Here is a 19382-nt window from a genome sequence, read left to right as displayed (position 1 = left end):
CTCCCAAATTGTTATTAGTTAATGAGGTCATTAGAGACAACAATCTTATCATTGGTCTCTGTGAAGCTTGGCTAAAACCAGATAAATCTTTCCCGCTTAACGAGGCATCTCGTCCTAACTGTACGAGTGTACATGTTTCCCGTCCCTTTAAAAAGGGGTGGAGGGGTCGCACTAATATCCAATGAGAACCTTAACCTTAGCCCTAACCTAAATAGTAAATATAAATCATTTGAGGTGCTTACCATGAGGTCTGTCACACTGCTACCTATCCATCCATCCATCCATTTTCTACCGCTTATTCCCTTTTGGGGTCGCGGGGGGCGCTGGAGCCTATCTCAGCTACAATCGGGCTGGAATATCATTTGGCTGATATCTATCGCCCCCCCCTGGGCCCTATTCGGACTTTATCAGTGAATTTTCAGAGTTTGTTGCTGATCTAGTGATGTGTGCAGATAATATAATTATCATGGGGGATTTTAATATTCATATGAATACAATTGGCCCTAGTGTGTGGATGTGAGTGTGAATGTTGTCTGTCTATCTGTGTTGGCCCTGCGATGAGGTAGCGACTTGTCCAGGGTGTACCCCGCCTTCCGCCCGATTGTAGCTGAGATAGGCTCCAGCGCCCCCCGCGACCCCAAAGGGAATAAGCGGTAGAAAATGGATGGATGGATGGATGAATACACAGTCATTTTAGTGCAGAAAAAAGTATTTATTTTCTGGTTGACCTATGACGTCACGCGAGGCACTGCGGCTCCTTACAACTTGTTTGAACTGATGTTCGTTGTAATATTGGCACAGGTTACAAACATTACAGGAGTGGGTGGGGGTGTGGTGGTTCCAATTTTTCCCAAAAAACGGGATGAATAAGAATGTGAATAATTTTTTGTGCACCCTTTACACAAACATCATTTATTTTTATTTAGCTATTTAACCACATTTTTAAAAAGTATAAAAAATATATCAAAGTGGACCCCCTGCATTGACAAAAATGTCAGTAGGTCATTTGTAAAAAAAAGTTGGATAATCCTGGTTTAAGGATTTAAATGCAATTCTACCCCCCCCCTATTCGGACTTTATCAGTGAATTTTCAGAATTTGTTGCTGATCTAGTGATGCGTGCAGATAATATAATTATCATGGGGGATTTTAATATTCATATGAATACACAGTCATTTTAGCGCAGAAAAAAGTATTTATTTTCTGGTTGACCTATGACGTCACGCGAGGCACTGCGGCTCCTTACAACTTGTTTTAACTGATGTTAGTTGTAATATTGGCACAGGTTACAAATATTACAGGAGTGGGTGGGGGTGTGGAGGTTCCAATTTTTCCCAAAAATCGGGATGAATAAGAATGTGAATAATTTTTTGTGCACCTTTTACACAAACATAATTTATTTTTATTTAGCTATTTAACCACATTTTTAAAAAGTATAAAAAAATATATCAAAGTGGACCCCCTGCATTGACAAAAATGTCAGTAGGCCATTTGTAAAAAAAAGTTGGATAATCCTGGTTTAAGGATTTAAATGCAATTTTGCCCCCCCAAAAATGTTGATTTAAAGAAAATGTTGTAAAAAAGACCCCAAAATTAGGGCTCAAATTAAACATAACTGACATTCCTAGTTTGAGTTTAATAGACTGCACTCAATTTTTTAAAGAATAAGATGGTTTTATTCTGCGACAAACGTATGTCACATGTACACTTTTCCAAGGTCCTTATTGCCTTTCACAGACTTTGACGGGGTATTTATTTTTTTCCCATTCATGCAAGTTTATTATTCTCTCGGTCTCTAGGTTTTCATCTTCCTCTGCTGCTGCCTGATTCAAAGCCGGGGATAGATCGCCCTTGTAATTGCTTTCTACGTCCCATTTGGGTTTAATCAATAACCTGTTGTGGACCAAAATCCGGGCAGGGAAAATAGACAAGAAAGTGACAGCAGACACCTCTTGCATACGGCGTGTGTGTGTGTGCGTGTATGGCCTCAGTCCACCATTTCCTGTGCATTCTCTGCAGTGTCCCTAACACAAAGGGCGAGCCATTCGGGGCCTCTCAAGCGTGAACGGAGCCAAACACAAATTAAAGTCTGGGCGGTTAGGCTGTCTGAATGGCCATAAATGTGCTCTGAGGGGGCGACGGGCCAGGCTAGCTTTTCCTCCCACTGCTGCTTCAAAGAAGAAAAAAACCCCACCTCAGTTGAAATTTAGTGAGTCAAAACGTGTCATGAGCAAGACTGTGATGGAACGAGAGGGCCGAAGAAGACGTCTTTGAAGAGTTCGTCAAGGTTGCATTTTATTGTGTCTTCGTCATTAGAAGATGTACATTAAGACATCGATTGGAAAGATCTTAAAAAATGAGCTGCTACATGCGCGAGTTCACCATGGTGAGATTGAAAAAAAAGACGTCGACAGAACAATGCGATATAATAAAGCTTTTTGTTTCCAGTCTTAAATGGTCCGACTAAATGTTCACATTTGTGCTCATCGTACCGACAGCAGTGAATTGCTTGATATGAGCTTTGATTCATAATTCACTTCCATGCCAGAGGACGTAAACACACACACATTCGCAAAAAAAACCCCCCACACATTCACTTTGTCTCATACACACAGAAATCACACAAGACTTTCCCCAAGTTCCTCACTGGTCCTTGTCATGGTTGAGAGCCCGATTAACAGCTGAAGACAAAAAAAAAAGAGAAGAATAATTTCAAAAATGTTCTGCAAATTCTAAATTGGAAATGTAAAATAGCTCACAAAAAGGTGCACACCACATTTCAGCAAGCATTTTTTTATCACAGCACATCTTCAAGGAACAGTACGACAGCTTAGAGATACTTTGTTTCTTGTGTAGACGACGCAGGACCAACAACATGTAAACAATTAATAAACTCTCTATTGCTCAAACGCATGATTACTATTCTACCGCATAGCATGTTCCGGTCTACAGCCTTCTGTGTAATGTAGTATACAAACATCTGGTGTCTTCACTTGCTAGTTTCATGTACTGTATTTGTTGGACTAAGTGTGACCAGCAGATGGCAGTCACACATAACAGATACCGTATTTTTCGGAGTATAAGTCGCACCTGCCGAAAATACACAATAAAGAAGGAAAAAAACATATATAAGTCGCATTTTTTGGGGAACTTTATTTGATAAAACCCAACACCAAGAATAGACATTTGAAAGGCAATTTAAAAACAAATAAAGAATAGTGAACAACAGGCTGAATAAGTGTACGTTATATGAGGCATAAATAACCAACTGGTATGTTAACGTAACATATTATGGTAAGAGTCATTCAAATAACTATAACATATAGAACATGCTATACGTTTACCAAACAATCTGTCACTCCTAATCGCTAAATCCCATGAAATCTTATACGTCTTGTCCAGGGGTCGGCAACCCGCGGCTCCGGAGCCGCATGCGGCTCTTTGATCACTCTGATGCGGCTCAGCAGCTTACTTGCTGAACCCCCCAATTTTCCCGTGAGACTTCCGGATTTCACTGCCTCTCGCAGAAAACTCCCGGGATTAATATTCACCGATTTTCACCCTTATGGCTATAATAAGGGCGTGCCATGATGGTACAACATTTGGTGCACCCTACAATATGTATTAACAGCGTGCCAGACGAACACTTGTAATACAATTTACATCATCTGCTTGCACACGTACGTGACAGCAAGGCATACTTGGTTAACAGCCACACAGGTTACACTGATGGTGGTCATATAAAACAACTTTAACACTCTTACTAATAATGCGCCACACTTTGAACCAAAACCAAACAAGAATGACAAACACATTTCAGGAGAACATCTGCACCTTAACACAACATAAACACAACAGAACAAACACCCAGAATCCCATGCAGCCCTGACTCTTCCGGGCTACATTATACACCCCTGCTACCACCAAACCCCGCCCCCACCCCAACCCTGCTCCCTCACACATCACCCCCGCCCCCCCCTCTCTGTTTGGTAGCGGGGGGTGTATAATGTATCCCGGAAGAGTTAGGGCTGCATGGGATTCTGGGTATTTGTCCTGTTGTGTTTATGTTGTGTTGCGGTGCAGATGTTCTCCCGAAATGTGTTTGTCATTCTTGTTTGGTGTGGGTTCACAGTGTGGCGCATTATTAGTAAGAGTGTTAAAGTTTTTTGTTTTTTTATACCGCCACCGTCAGTGTGACCTGTGTGGTTGTTGACCAAATATGCCTTGCTGTCACCTACGTGAGCAAGCGGAAGCCCCATACAGCGTGTGGCTGATCAGGCACGCTGGCTGTAGTGGGTGCTAAATGCTGTACCATCATGGCACGCATGACGCTGAGCCATTCATTTAAAACCCGCGTGCCGCACCAGCTTTCAAATTCCACATAAAGGTGTGGGCAACGTGTCTTAGACCCCTGGTTTATACATAGCACAAAGCAAAAAAAAAACTTTGTATGCAGTGTTATTTCATTTAAAATTTCAAAAAATTATTGCGGCTCCCATTGTTTTCTATAATTTGTGAAACTGGTCAAAATGGCTCTTTGACTGGTAAAGGTTGCCGACCCCTGGCCTAGTCTCTTACGTGAATGAGCTAAATAATATTTGATATTTTACGGTAATGTGTTAATAATTTCACACATAAGTCGCTCCTGACTGAAAAAAAACTGCGACTTATAGTCCGAAAAATACGGTACGTGTGGATTGAAAGTTGACTGACAACTGTTCAATAAAGATGCTGGCAAAGCAAGCCCAAAACTTTGATATTTCATTGAGAATATAAAATATTACAGAGGGCGCTTCAAAAGTCTGTCAAAATGTTTCAATAATACTTTGATAAGCTACGAAGACGCACCGCTTGATGGATTGTCGGTGCAATACTGCTACCGTAGTCAGGCGTACCGTGCTTCGACATGCCTTCGAATCCTGTGTGCCGTAAGGCCCGAAAAGTACGGTATTTACATGTTTATGTAATCTTTTACGGTTTTTATGTTTATATAATCCTTAATTAGGGGGCGGTATCGCTCGGTTGGTAGAGTGTCCGTGCCAGCAACTTGAGGGTTCCAGGTTCGATCCCCGCTTCCGCCATCCTAGTCACTGCCGTTGTGTCCTTGGGCAAGACACTTTACCCACCTGCTCCCAGTGCCACCCACACTGGTTTAAATGTAACTTAGATATTGGCTTTCACTATGTAAAGCACTTTGAGTCACTAGAGAAAAAGCGCTATATAAATATAATTCACTTCACTTCACAATTATTTATCTTAATGTGCGGGGGTGTTGGAGCATACATGAATGTTTGAGATAGACAAACACCTTAAGCGTAAAACATACACAAAGAATGTCTGCAACTTGTGGACAACAGAACCATAAGGAAGTCTATACTTGTAATAAATTATTACTATTATTAGTCGGGCTGGGTGATATCATGATATAAGTGTTTGGTCGATATCGATAATTATTTATAATTATTTATTATAATTATTTATAATTATTTATGACCCATCAAAAATAAGAACCAGGAGAAAAATATATAATGTGAACATTTTTATTTCAAATGTAACCTTCCTGTGATTATGATCCCCTCAGCTAGCAAGGCATAAAGGAAAATAAAATGTCAACGCAACCATGGAAAACAATGTATGTAAAATTCTAAAATCACATTGAACACTTAACAATAACCTCTTAAAATAAAGGGGCAAAAATAAGGAATATGTAAGAAATGCTTAAAGTGTAACACAATAGTGCGAAGTGTGAAAATATAAACAGAGAAACCTGAGAAGATCTCATTTCTGGAGGTTTAGTGCCAAGAAGTTACAAGTGTGCTCTAAAGCAGTGGTCCCCAACCACCGGGCCGTGGAAAAAATAAAAAATAAATATATATGTTATTTTTTATTAAATCAACATAAAAAACACAAGATACACTTACAATTAGTGCACCAACCCAAAAAAGCTCCCTCCTCCATTCACACTCATGCACACAAAAAGGTTGTTTCTTTCTGTTATTAATATTCTGGTTCCTTATATATCAGTATATATCAATACAGTCTGCAGGGATACAGTCCGTAAGCACGCATGATTGTATTTTTTAATGTCAATAAAAAATAAATAAAAATACCATAACCACCCCCCTCCCAGTCCGTGGGACAAATTTTCAAGTGTTGACTGGTCCGCAGTTACAAAAAGGTTGGCGACCACTGCTCTAAAGAGTGAGCACGGCTAACTAAGGTGGTGTGGTATTACCAGTCTTGGTGAAGATGAGCGGCTTGCGTCATCTACACACCACATTAGTCTGACTACGGAACGTTTCAAAACATTTTAAAAATTGCCCTATGGATTTAAGAAAGGCATTTGACACAATCAATCACATTATCTTAAACAAATTAGAACGGTATGGTCTTGAACTGAGTAAGAAGCTAATTAACCAACAGGAAGCAATATGTGAAGATAGTTGAACACACGTCTACAGAGCTGAAATTATCTTGTGGCGTACCTCAGGGATCAATACTGGGACCAGAATTGTTCACTCTTTATATAAACTACATTTGTAAAGTTACAAAGGCCTTAAAGTTAGTGTTATTTGCAGATGATACGTTTTGTTCAGGAGAGAACACCCAAAAGCTAATACAAATAATAACAGAAGAGATTAACACATTAAAAAGATGGGTTTGACACAAACCGACTATCTTTGAATCTCAGTAAAAGTAAAATAATTTTATTCGGTAACAGTAGAAGAGAAAGTCAAACACAAATACAAACTAGGTCTAAGTCAGACCTACATAGAGGTTTTTGTTTCATGTTTCTCCGATCTTCCTAGTGGGAGATATAGGCAGTCTAGTTTGTTTTTTTCCTAGGGGGCGCTAGAGCGCAATTTTGAGTTTTGGGGTTCGTTTTTTTTAATTAAAAGACCATTTTCGCAGGTCCTGATGGGTGGGTCAAATATGGTGAGATTTGAAGCATGGGGGTCAAATTAGTGCTCAAAGAGGCGGCGGAAGAATAATAATAATAATAATAATAATAAAGAATAAAACGTTTCACATTCAATAGGTCCTTATGTCCCATTGCATAAGGACTCCCTTTGGGAGTCCTTATACATTGGGCCATGCGGGCCCTAATTAAAGGGGAAGAGAAAACACATTTTTGGGTGTAATAATAGATGATAAAATGAACTGCAAACCTCATGTTAAAAATATACACCATAAAATAGCAAGTAACACGTCATTATTGAATAAAGCAAAATATGTTCTGGACCAAAAATCAGTCCATATTCTCTACTGCTCGCTAGTGTTACCATATCTGAGTTATTGTGCAGAAATATGGGGAAACAACTACAAATGTGCGCTTTATTCACTAACGGTGTTACAAAAAAGACCAATTAGAATAATAATACATAATGTTGGATATAGAGAACATACAAACCCTTTATGTATTGAATCAAAAATATTGAAATTTAACGACTTGGTGCTTTTGCATACAGCTTAAATGATGCACAAAGCAAACTATAACCTGCTACCCAAGAATGTTCAACAATTCTTTTCAACAAAAGAAGAGAAATATAACCTTAAAAGAAAATCTAATTTAAAACATTTGTATGCCCGTACGACACTTAAGACCTTTAGCATATCAGTATGTGGAAAATAAATTATGGAATGGATTACGCAAAGAAAGCACCAATATGATTCAGTTTAAGAGACTGTTCAAACTACAAGTGTTCACAAAGTGCAAAGAACAATTATGATGAACAACTTCAACCTTTTTTTTTTTTGCGATGATTATTTATGTATTTAATATTTGTTTACTTATGGTATATTATTAATTTATTTATTCACTAATCTGTTACAAACAGAGAAATAAATTGGATAAATTGATATGAAACGAAAAGGGGTAGGATTAAATAAGCTCTGCTTCTTCTTACTCCTTTTCGGACGTGCTGTAATGAAACAACTGATGCATTACATTGTATCGTATGTTCGATAAAAACTGAAACTGTCGAGGTGACTTTTCCTGATTTATTCACAATTTTTTTTTCGCTCTCTACAGCACTCACTTTTACTTTCTCTTCTCACTCCATGCACAGAATCAAGCCAGGACAACAAAATGGCGCAACCAAACTTGATTAATACTAGTACTGTTACCTGATTGGCTGTTAGCGTGTCACTCCCACTGATCAGTGATCACTTCCTGCGTTGCTTGGTTACCAGAAAGCGAGTGACTCTGTTCATGCAACCAACCTTGCTTCCGGTTTCTTCCGACAAAGAAGGAAAAATATATATATATTGAACGTTTTATTAAGACGCATTTTTTATTAATATCAATTACGTGTCTACTGCAATATGGATTGATATTGTTTTTATCGCCCAGCCCTAAATATTAGTTATAATTAAAACTGTCCAGTAATTTCACAATAAGCGCAAAGTACGTGCTTTTGCTGCCATCTAGTCTACTTTTAGGTCTATGTGGCATAAAATGAGTAAAACATCAATACAGTATTTGTTTTCCAATTCTTGTGGAAATCCTGTGCTTTTTGAGGTTAGGATTACAATGAACATCTTTAAAAACATTCAGTATATTTCCAAGCACTTTTTCAAATCATTTGGTTTCTTCCCGTTTTACACCTGCACGTGAAGTCCCAGTTTTTTGTGTAGCTTTTTGGAATGTGAATAGGAGAGAAGGTTACAGCTCATGACTGTGAAGCTTCGGATCTAACTGATTACTGTTGTTGGTAATGTTTTAATGTGTTTGAAAGACACTTGTGTTTATTATGATCGTCATAGACATACAGTGGGTACGAAAAGTATTCACACCCCTAAAAATGTTTCACTCTGTTTCATTGCAGCCATTTGCAAAAATCAAAAAGGTTCATTTTCTTTCTCATCAACACTCAGCACTCCATCTTGACAGAAAAAAACAGGAGTGTAGAATTTATTGCACATTTTTTTTAAATCCATCCATCCATCTATCTTCTTCCGCTTTTCCGAGGTCGGGTCGCGGGGGCAGCAGCCTCAGCAGAGAATCCCAAACTTCCCTCCACCCAGCCATGTTGTCCAGCTCCTCCCGGGGGATCCCAAAGCGTTCCCAGACCAGCTGGTCGACGTAGTCCCCTCCAACGTGTCCTGGGTCTTCCCCGTGGCCTATCGGTCGGACGTGCCCTATACACCTCCACAGGGAGGCGTTCGGGGGGCATCCTGACCAGATACCCGAACCACCTCATCTGGCTCCTCTTGATGTGGAGGAGCAGCGGCTTTACTCTGAGGTCCTCCCGAATGACAGAGTGTCTCACCCTATCTCTAAGGGAGAGCCCCGCCACTTGACGGAGTAAACTCATTTCAGCCACTTGTACCCGTGATCTTGTCCTTTTGGTCTTAACCCAAAGCTCATGACCATAGGTGAGGATGGAACCGTAGATCAACTGGTAAATTGAGAGCTTTGCCTTCCGGCTAAGCTCTTTCTTCGCCACGACGGATTGATACAGGGTCCGCATTACTGCAGACGCTGCTCCAACCAGCCTGTCGATCTCACGATTCACTTTTTACTCACTTGACAAGACTCCGAGGTACATTAGTTCCTTCACTTGGGGCAATATCTTCTCCATAAAAGGTATGAACAGAACCGGTGAAAAGGAGCAGTCGTGGCGGAGTCCAACGCTCACCGGAAACGGGTCCGACTTACTGCCGTGCCGGCAATGCGGACCGAGCTCTGACACTGATCGTATGTGGAACGGATCAGGCGGTCCGATACCCCATCCTTCTTGAGCACTACCCACAGGACCTCCCAAAGGGACACGATCAAATACCTTCTCCAAGTCCACAAAGCACATGTAGACTGGTTGGGCAAACTCCCATGCACCCTCGAGTATCCTGCAGAGAGTAAAGAGCTGATGCACAGTTCCACGACCAGGATGAAAACAGAGGTTCGACTATTAGGCGTAGCCTCCTCTCCAATACGCCTGAATAGACGTCATCGGAAAGGCTGAGGGGTATGATCACACGATAGTTGGAACACACCCCGCGGTTCCCCCTTCTTAAAGAGAAGAACCACCACCGCGGTCTGCCAATGCAGAGGCACCGCCCCCAATGTTCACGCAATGTTGCAAAATCTTGTCAACAAAGACAGCCCCACAGCATCCAAAGCCTTAAGGAACTCTGGGCAGATCTCATTCAGCCCCTTGGCCCTGCCAGCGAGGAGCTTTTTAACTACCTCAGAAACCTGCGCCCCAGAAATAGGAGAGTCCACCACAGATTCTCCAGGCACTGCTTCCTCATAGGAACATGTGTAGGTGGGATGTAGGAGGTCTTTGAAGTATTGCCTCCACCGATCCACACCATCCTGAATCGAGGTCAGCAGCACACCATCCCCACCGTACGTGGTGTTGACAGTGATTTGCTTCACCCTCCTGAGGTGGCGGCTGGTGGACCAGACTTGCGAAGTAGTCCAGAAGTCGTTTTCCATAGTTTCCCCGAACTCCTCCTATGTCCAAGTTTTTGCCTGTGCAACCGCCGAAGTTGCACACTACTTGGCCTCTCGGTACCGATCTGCTGCCTCCGGAATCCCACTGGCCAAAGGGACCTGGTAAGACTCCTGCAGCTTGACGACATCCCTCACCGCTGGGGTCCACCAGCGGGTTCTGGAATTGCCACCACAACAGGCTCCAACCACCTAGCAGCCACAGCTCCGATCGGCCGTCTCAACACTCGAGGCACGGAACATGGTCCACTTAGACTCAATTTCCAGCACCTCCCTTGTGACATATTCCAAGTTCATCCAGAGGTGGGAATTGAAACTCTATCTAGCTGGAGACACTGCTAGATGTTCCCAGCAGACCCTCACAATGCGTTTGTGCCTGCCAGGACAGACCGGCATCCTCCCCCACCATCGGAGCCAACTCACCACCCGGTGGTGATCTATGGAAAGCTCTGCCCCTCTCTTCACCAGAGTGTCCAAAACACGAGGCTGCAAATACAAAGTCGATCATCGCCTAGGATGTCACGGTGCCAAGTGCACATATGGTGTTCCTTATGGATAATCTGTGACAAGCACAGAAGTCCAATAACAAAACACTCAGGTTTAGATCCGGGCGGCTGTTTCTCCCAAACACGCCTCTCCAGGTTTCACGGCCGTTGCCAATGTGAGCGTGAAGTCCCCCAGCAGAACAAGGGAATCACCTGGGGGAGCACTCTACAGTACTTCCTCTAGGGACTCCAAAGGTCTTCGAGCTGCTTTTTGTCTATGTCTTACCTATATGACCTGTTTGTCCAGAGCATAGAAGCCCACAGACAACATAGCTCCGAGGGTCAGTGGGACACTTTAACTCCTCTACCACAATAAGGTGGAAGCTCAGGCAATGTACAGAGCCATCCTGAAAACCAACGCTTCCTCTACAATCTGATTGAGTTTGAGAGGTGCTGCAAGGAGAAAAGGGCAAAGAGGAATGGGCGAAACTACCCAAATATAGGTGTAATTGCTGCCAAAGGTGCATCAACAAAGTATTGAGCAAAGGGTCTGTATACTTGTTTACATGTGATTTTTTTTTAATATTTCATAAATTTGCAAAGAATTCTACATTTGTTTTTTACCTGTCATGATGGGATGCCGAGTGTACATTAATGACATATAATATGATTTTTTTTTATTTTAGCAAATGGCTCAAATGAAACAAAGAGTGAAACATTTAAAGGGGTCTGAATACTTTCCGTAGCCACTGTAATAACATTGTCTATGGACGTTTAGTTCATACATTACTAAATAAAGTATGAATAACAATGTTAATGGGGAACATTATCACAATTTCAGAAGGGTTAAAACCATTAAAAATCAGTTCCCAGTGGCTTATTTTATTTTTCAAAGTTTTTTTCAAAATTTTACTCATCACGCAATATCCCTAAAAAAAGCTTCAAAGTGCCTGATTTTAACCATCGTTATATACACCCGTCCATTTTCCTGTGACGTCACACAGTGATGCCAATACAAACAAACATGGCGGATAGAACAGCAAGGTATAGCAACATTAGCTCGGATTCAGACTCGGATTTCAGCGGCTTAAGCGATTCAACAGATTACGCATGTATTGAAACGGATGGTTGTAGTGTGGAGGCAGGTAGCGAAAACGAAATTGAAGAAGAAACTGAAGCTATTGAGCCATATCGGTTTGAACCGTATGCAAGCGAAACCGACGAAAACGACGCGACAGCCAGCGACACGGGAGAAAGCGAGGACGAATTGGGCGATCGCCTTCCAACCAACGATTGGTATGTGTTTGTTTGGCATTAAAGGAAACTAACAACTATGAACTAGGTTTACAGCATATGAAATACATTTGGCAACAACATGCACTTTGAGAGTGCAGACAGCCCATTTCAGGCGCGCTAAGAACATATATTTTTCCACGATTTCAGCACTCAGGTTAACCATACCTAAATAGACACAAAATACTGCATTACACAAGACTACCCGAATGCACTCGAATGATTGAAAAAAATAAATGTTTTTAAGCTAAATTATTGGTAAACACAGTTTATGTATAATAATTTACATAAAACCGCGAGTAATGAATGAAGTTTTCATCAATTAATATATTCTGTAGACATACCCTCATCCGCTCTCTTTTCCTGAAAGCTGATCTGTCCAGTTTTGGAGTTGATGTCAGCATCTGCTTTGAGTGTCGCAGGATATCCACACATTCTTGCCATCTCTGTCGTAGCATAGCTTTCGTCGGTAAAGTGTGCGGAACAAACGACTGACCATTTAGTCGGCTTTCCCCACACCCTCGTATTTTGAACAAATTCCGTCCAATTTCTCGCCACTTTCGCATCTTTGGGCCACTGGTGCAACTTGAATCCGTCCCTGTTCGTGTTGTTACACCCTCCGACAACACACCGACGAAAGTGAGAAAATGGCGGATTGCTTCCCGATGCGACGTCATCGCTCCGAGAGCGAATAATAGAAAGGCTTTTAATTCGCCAGAATTCACCCATTTAGAGTTCGGAAATCGGTTAAAAATATATATGGTCTTTTTTCTGCAACATCAAGGTATATATTGACGCTTACATAGGTCTGGTGATAATGTTCCCCTTTGATGATTTGAATTAGATCAAGGCAAAGATGCAGTCTTTAAGTCATGTGATCTACCGCTGTTCATTTTAAGGTAGAAAAGTAGTAAATCAGATCTTTTTTAGTTTACGTTCATGAAATACTAGTTGTATTCGTATTATAATTATCTTCAATTAGGTTAAGATTGATACACTTTATACATACATATATGACATTACTGATACCTAGTGACCATTCAGTATATTACTAAATATCCGCATTTGTTCTCTTAAATAACAACTCTGCAAATTCGACTGATCGTCCGTTGACTGTGGGCGAAATCAGAATTAGGTCCATCTCCAAGAGGATTAAGGCAGTGATAAATAACAATCGTACTCATACTAAATATTGTGTTGCCCACAATTTACACAATAATGATTGTGTGTCGACTCATTTTCAGTGGATAGTAAATCAACTGTACTATACAAGCAGTACAGTGACTACGCCGTGTTCTTGCCAGCGTTCTACAATATTGTGTCTGGAGAAGATACGGTATGAAGAAATGGTTGCTGAAATGATGGGTGTGTACTTTGGCGAAATGGTTAATTTGAAAAGTGAATGTGAGGTATGCATGTCGAGTTCAGCATGCAGGAGGAGAAAGGCTGCTGCCGCTGCATGCCAGAGAGTATCCAAGTATATAAATGTGGTGGTACTTGCATGTGCACTGTTGGTATCTCACCCTCCTTTCTGACGCTTTCTGACACGCTCGTGGCCGTGGCGGTGAGGTCGCTCACCACGCTGTCCATGGCGGCCTGGTGTTTCAGGAAAAAGGGGCGGATGACACGCTTGTACAAGATGTCGGAGCCGTTCCACGTCACCGGAGACATGCACCAGATGAGGAATGCGCACTGAGGGGAGAGAGATGACGTTTACGAAAAAATTCAGATCTTTTGGCAAAGACTAGAGCCTTCACAATATGATTCGGAGGTCATTCAGGTTCCCAGAATTGATTGGCCCAGACTAGGGTTGCACGATATGTACAATATGAATTTATCTGACAACAGTTTTTAATACTATCGTTATATTGTGATGATGCATGTTGATACACATCTTGGCTGTGTCCCGTGAACAAACGCGACCTCAGCGCAATGTGCCGCCATCGCTAACGGCTAACGTCCCTCCACAGTGCAGATGCTTCCAAGTCAGCAATCCTCACTTATTTGGCGGCAAATAAACTATGTTTCTTACAGGTATAATTATCACTGGACACTAACACGCTACACTACACACTTTTAGGGAGGTTATACTAACCGCATGATAAAGCATGTGAATGTAAACAAAAGCCAAGTGTATCAATCAAAATATACACAGTAATGATACCAAGTACATTCTCCCGATGTAGTCGATACTACAGTGGTTAGAGTATTTTTTTTTATTATTATCAAAAAGTCTGTTGTTTTTGTTAGTTTACAAACTAAGGAAATTAGTCCCTGGACACAGGAGGACTTTAAGGGCAAAAACCATAGGATTTATATCAATGTCAATAGAAGAAAATCATTTCTGTGAGCGCTTTGAGTATCCAATAATAGAAAAGCGCGATATAAAATCTAATCCATTATTATTTAAATATTATTTGTTATTATTACACTATCATCTTGTGTTTTAGTCTGATTATAATTGTGATTTAAAATGTAATCATTCAATGATGTTGAAAATTTCCAAGTAACAGCACTGGTATGACCAATACTGCCCCGTAACTAGTTGGTGTTGGATCATTACCCAAGTTTGTAGTATCGGTCAAAACCTTTAACAGTTAATTTGACTAATTTTCATTAATTACTAGTTTCTATGTAACTGTTTTTATATTGTTTTACTTTCTTTTTTATTCAATAATATTTTTAAATTTATCTTAATTTATTTTATTTAAAAAAAAGACCTTATCTTCACCATACCTGGTTGTCCAAATTAGGCATAATAATGTGTTAATTCCACAACTGTATATATCGGTATCAGTTGATATCGGTATCGGTTGATATCGGAATCAGTAATTAAAGAGTTGGACAATATCGGAATATCGGATAGCGGCAAAAAGCCATTATTGGACATCCCTAATATCAACCAAACCTTGCCGTTTTCGCTACCTGCCTCCACACTACAACCATCCGTTTCAATACATGCGTAATCTGTTGAATAGCTTAAGCCGCCATCTACTGTACATGCATATGTGACAATAACATCTATGGCTTTTAGAGAGTGCAGTGCACAACTGCGCAAACGACAAGGAGACGAAGCAGAATGCATCATCAGAGAGGGTGTTCAGCATGGTTAGAAAAATAGTGACAGAGAATAGAACAAGGATGGACAATTCAACCCTTAACTCAACAATGAGTAGATGAGTGTTATGTGTGTGTATATGTGTAAATAAATGAACACTGAAATTCAAGTATTTCTCTTATTTACATATACACATATATATATACATATATATACATACATACATACATATATATATACATATATATATACATACATACATACATACATACATACATACATACATACATACATATATATATATATATATATATATATATACACATACATACATACATACATATATATATATATATATATATATATGAGAATCAGCACCTCCAAGTCCGAGTCCATGGTTCTCGCCCGGAAAAGGGTGGCGTGCCATCTCCGGGTTGGGGAGGAGATCTTGCCCCAAGTGGAGGAGTTCAAGTACCTCGGAGTCTTGTTCACGAGTGAGGGAAGAGTAGATCGTGAGATCGACAGGCGGATCGGTGCGGCGTCTTCAGTAATGCGGACGCTGTATCGATCCGTTGTGGTGAAAAAGGAGCTGAGCCGGAAGGCAAAGCTCTCAATTTACCGGTCGATCTACGTTCCCATCCTCACCTAAGGTCATGAGCTTTGGGTTATGACCGAAAGGACAAGATCACGGGTACAAGCGGCCGAAATTAGTTTCCTCCGCCGGGTGGCGGGGCTCTCCTTTAGAGATAGGGTGAGAAGCTCTGCCATCCGGGAGGAGCTCAAAGTAAAGCCGCTGCTCCTCCACATCGAGAGGAGCCAGATGAGGTGGTTCGGGCATCTGGTCAGGATGCCTCCCTAGGGAGGTGTTTAGGGCACGTCCGACCGGTAGGAGGCCACGGGGAAGACCCAGGACACGTTGGGAAGACTATGTCTCCTGGCTGGCCTGGGAACGCCTCGGGGTCCCACAGGAAGAGCTGGACGAGGTGGCTGGGGAGAGAGAAGTCTGGGCTTCCCTGCTTAGGCTGCTGCCCCCGCGACCCGACCTCGGATAAGCGAAAGAAGATGGATGGATGGATGGATATATATATATATATAGCTAGAATTCACTGAAAGTCAAGTATTTCTTATATATACTTGGTGAATTCTAGCTGTAAATATACTCCTCCCCTCTTAACCACACCCCCAACCACGCCCCCACCCCAACCACAACCCCCCGACCACGCCCCCACACCTCCCGAAATCGGAGGTCTCAAGGTTGGCAAGTATGATGTCAGCAGCCAAATTAAGACTCTTTGTAACCTAGTTTGACAGTGTTCTTTTATCATTTATACAGCAAATAATATATTGTGCTATATATCGGTATTGCAGGAGGCTGTAGTATATATCGCAATACAGATTTTAGGCCATATCATTTTGCTTCTATTACTATAATCAACAATTGCCACTTGCTCTCCCAAGTTGACATTAGATGTAAAGTCCACAAGAGGGAGCTGTCTACCCACCCAACAACATGAACGCTTCAATACAAGGGGAAGGTTTGACTTCTGAATCAATGAGAAACATGGCCCACAAGTCCTACTAATAAAAAAGGAAAGCATAAATATATAAAGATACCTTTCCAGCATAGTAAAAGGGGAACCAGAAGAGGAAGATGTCAGAGAAGGCTTCTACAATGCTGAAGAGTCCATACACAACCCAGTAGGTGAGCCACTGCGTGTCATCCTCCTTCACTGTGCTCTCAATGGCTTTGATACTGTTAAACAAGACACACATCAACATTTAGAAAAAATATAAATAGAGGGGCAAGCGGTAGAAAATGGATGGATGGATAAAATAAAAGCTGTGCAGTTCTGTCGTTGCATCATCTGAATGTGTTAAAATATTGACCTGCTGATGGCGGTGTTACGCGACAAGCTGAGGGGACGTTTAAATAAATCATCCTGAGAGCTTATGAAAGCGTCCGACTAATTACACGATAATCCACCCGAGTGGTGATTAACCTCGGTGATGAGCAAAGTCATTAGGATTCATGGAGGCAGCGAGGTGATTTATGTCATTTCATCACTGGGATATGCTCACTGCAAATATTATGGCCTGCAGCAACAGTAAGAGCACAGAAGTTACCTATGATACGTAATCATTTAACAAAGGCTGCATTCCATTCAGATGTGCCCCGACCCTTGTACAGGATGCACAATAATAAAACACCTATATTTGCATAATGTGGTGAAAGTTCAGCACAATCACACACTGCATTTCCTCATACTGTACTGTGGTGCTCATAAGTTTACATACCCTGGGAGAATTTATGATTTCTTGGCCATTCTTCAGAGAATATGAATGATAACACAAAAACCGTTCTTCCACTCATGCTTAATAGTTGTGTGAAGCTATTTATTGGCAAACAACTGTGTTTACTCTTTTTAAATCAAAATGACAAAAGAAAGCACCCAAATGACCCTGATCAAAAGTTTACATACCCTAGTGACTTTGATCTGATAACATGCACAAAAGTTGAGGTTTGAATGGATTATCAAGGTTCCAATCCTCACCTGTGACATGTTTGTTTGTAATTAACGTGTGTGTATAAAAGGTCAGTGAGTTTCTGTGCTTACAGCCATGCAGCCCATTTTTCTTCAAGTGCCTCCTTATTGTTCATCTTGAAACAGCCACACCACAATTTTTCAGAGAGTCCTGTATTTCAGCTTAAGATATTTGTGGATTTTTCTTTGCATCTCGAACAATTTTCCTGGCAGTTCTGGCTGAAATCTTTGCTGGTTTACCTGAATCCCTCATTTTCCACTTCTTAATCAGCGTTTGAACACTGCTGATTGGCATTCTCAATTCCTTGGATATCTTTTTACACCCCTTTCCTGTTTTATGCAGTTCAATTACCTTTTCTCGCAGATCCTTTGACAATTATTTTGCCTTCCCCATGACTCAGAATCCAGAAACATCTGTGCAGCACTGGATGAAAGATGCAATGGTCTGTCAGAAGCCCAGAAACTCACTGACCTTTTACACACACCTTAATTACAAACAAACATGTCACAGGTGAGGATTGGAACCTTGATTAGCCATTCAAACCTGTTTGTGTCAACTTTTGTGCGTGTTATCAGATCACAGTCACTGGGGTATTGAAACTTTTGATCAGGGTCATTTGGGTACCCTCTTTTGTCATTTTGATTTAAAAAGAGTAAACACAGTTGTTTGCCAATAAATAGCTTCACACAAACATTAAGCATGAGTGGAAGAAAGGTTTTTGTGTTATCATTCATATTCTCTGAAGAATGGCCAAGAAATCATAAGGGTATGTAAAGTCATGAGCACGACTGTATATGTTCAACTGCAAAGAAAAAACAGACATCTATGATGAGACATTTATTTGTAAAAATGTTTTTTAATCATACTAAAGTTGTCCTTCGCCGCATCACACTTCAATGTTCGCAGCTTCACTCTATGGCAGATTTTTTTAAAGCATATTCTTTGTGTTTTTGGCCTAAACTAAGCATTTTCAAGCATAAAAATGGCTAAATGAAATAGAAGTATCGATAATACATAGGGCAGGGGTCGGCAACCCGTGGCTCCGGAGCCGCATGCGGCTCTTTGATCACTCTGATGCGGCTCAGCAGCTTACTTGCTGAACCCCCCAATTTTCCCGTGAGACTTCCGGATTTCAGTGCCTCTCGCAGAATACTCCCGGGATTAATATTCACCGATTTTCACCCTTACGGCTATAATAAGGGCGTGCCATGATGGTACAACATTTGGCGCCCTCTACAATATGTATTAACAGCGTGCCAGCCCAATACTTGTTATACAATATACATCTTTGGCTTGCCCACGTACGTGACAGCAATACATACTTGGTCAACAGCCACACAGGTTACACTGACGGTGGTCATATAAAACAACTTTAACACTCTTACTAATAATGCGCCACACTTTGAACCAAAACCAAACAAGAATGACAAACACATTTCGGGAGAACATCTGCACCTTAACACAACATAAACACAACAGAACAAACACCCAGAATCCCATGCAGCCCTGACTCTTCCGGGCTACATTATAGCCCCCCCCCTCTGTGC

At 41.2% G+C, this 19382-nt stretch overlaps 1 protein-coding gene across 2 annotated transcripts in view; it reads right to left on the bottom strand.

Annotated features, from left to right (window-relative positions):
- Positions 1–2268: 2268 nt before the first annotated feature.
- Positions 2269–19382, bottom strand: part of LOC133611220 (receptor expression-enhancing protein 6) — a 36983-nt gene continuing 19869 nt past the window's right edge. The window contains exons 4-6 of one of the 2 annotated variants that reach the window (XM_061967917.2): positions 16906–17044; positions 13735–13925; positions 2269–2680 (exon numbers count right to left, since the gene is read on the bottom strand). In XM_061967917.2, the coding sequence (XP_061823901.1) occupies positions 2674–2680; positions 13735–13925; positions 16906–17044 (337 nt within the window). In that variant the 3' untranslated portion in view covers positions 2269–2673. The remainder of the gene's footprint in view (positions 2681–13734; positions 13926–16905; positions 17045–19382) is intronic. The other variant, XM_061967916.2, reaches the window with a different exon arrangement.

Source organism: Nerophis lumbriciformis, linkage group LG08 (assembly GCF_033978685.3).
Source record: "Nerophis lumbriciformis linkage group LG08, RoL_Nlum_v2.1, whole genome shotgun sequence".
Taxonomy (NCBI): Eukaryota; Metazoa; Chordata; class Actinopteri; order Syngnathiformes; family Syngnathidae; genus Nerophis; species Nerophis lumbriciformis.
This window is presented reverse-complemented; position numbering and strand designations above follow the sequence as displayed.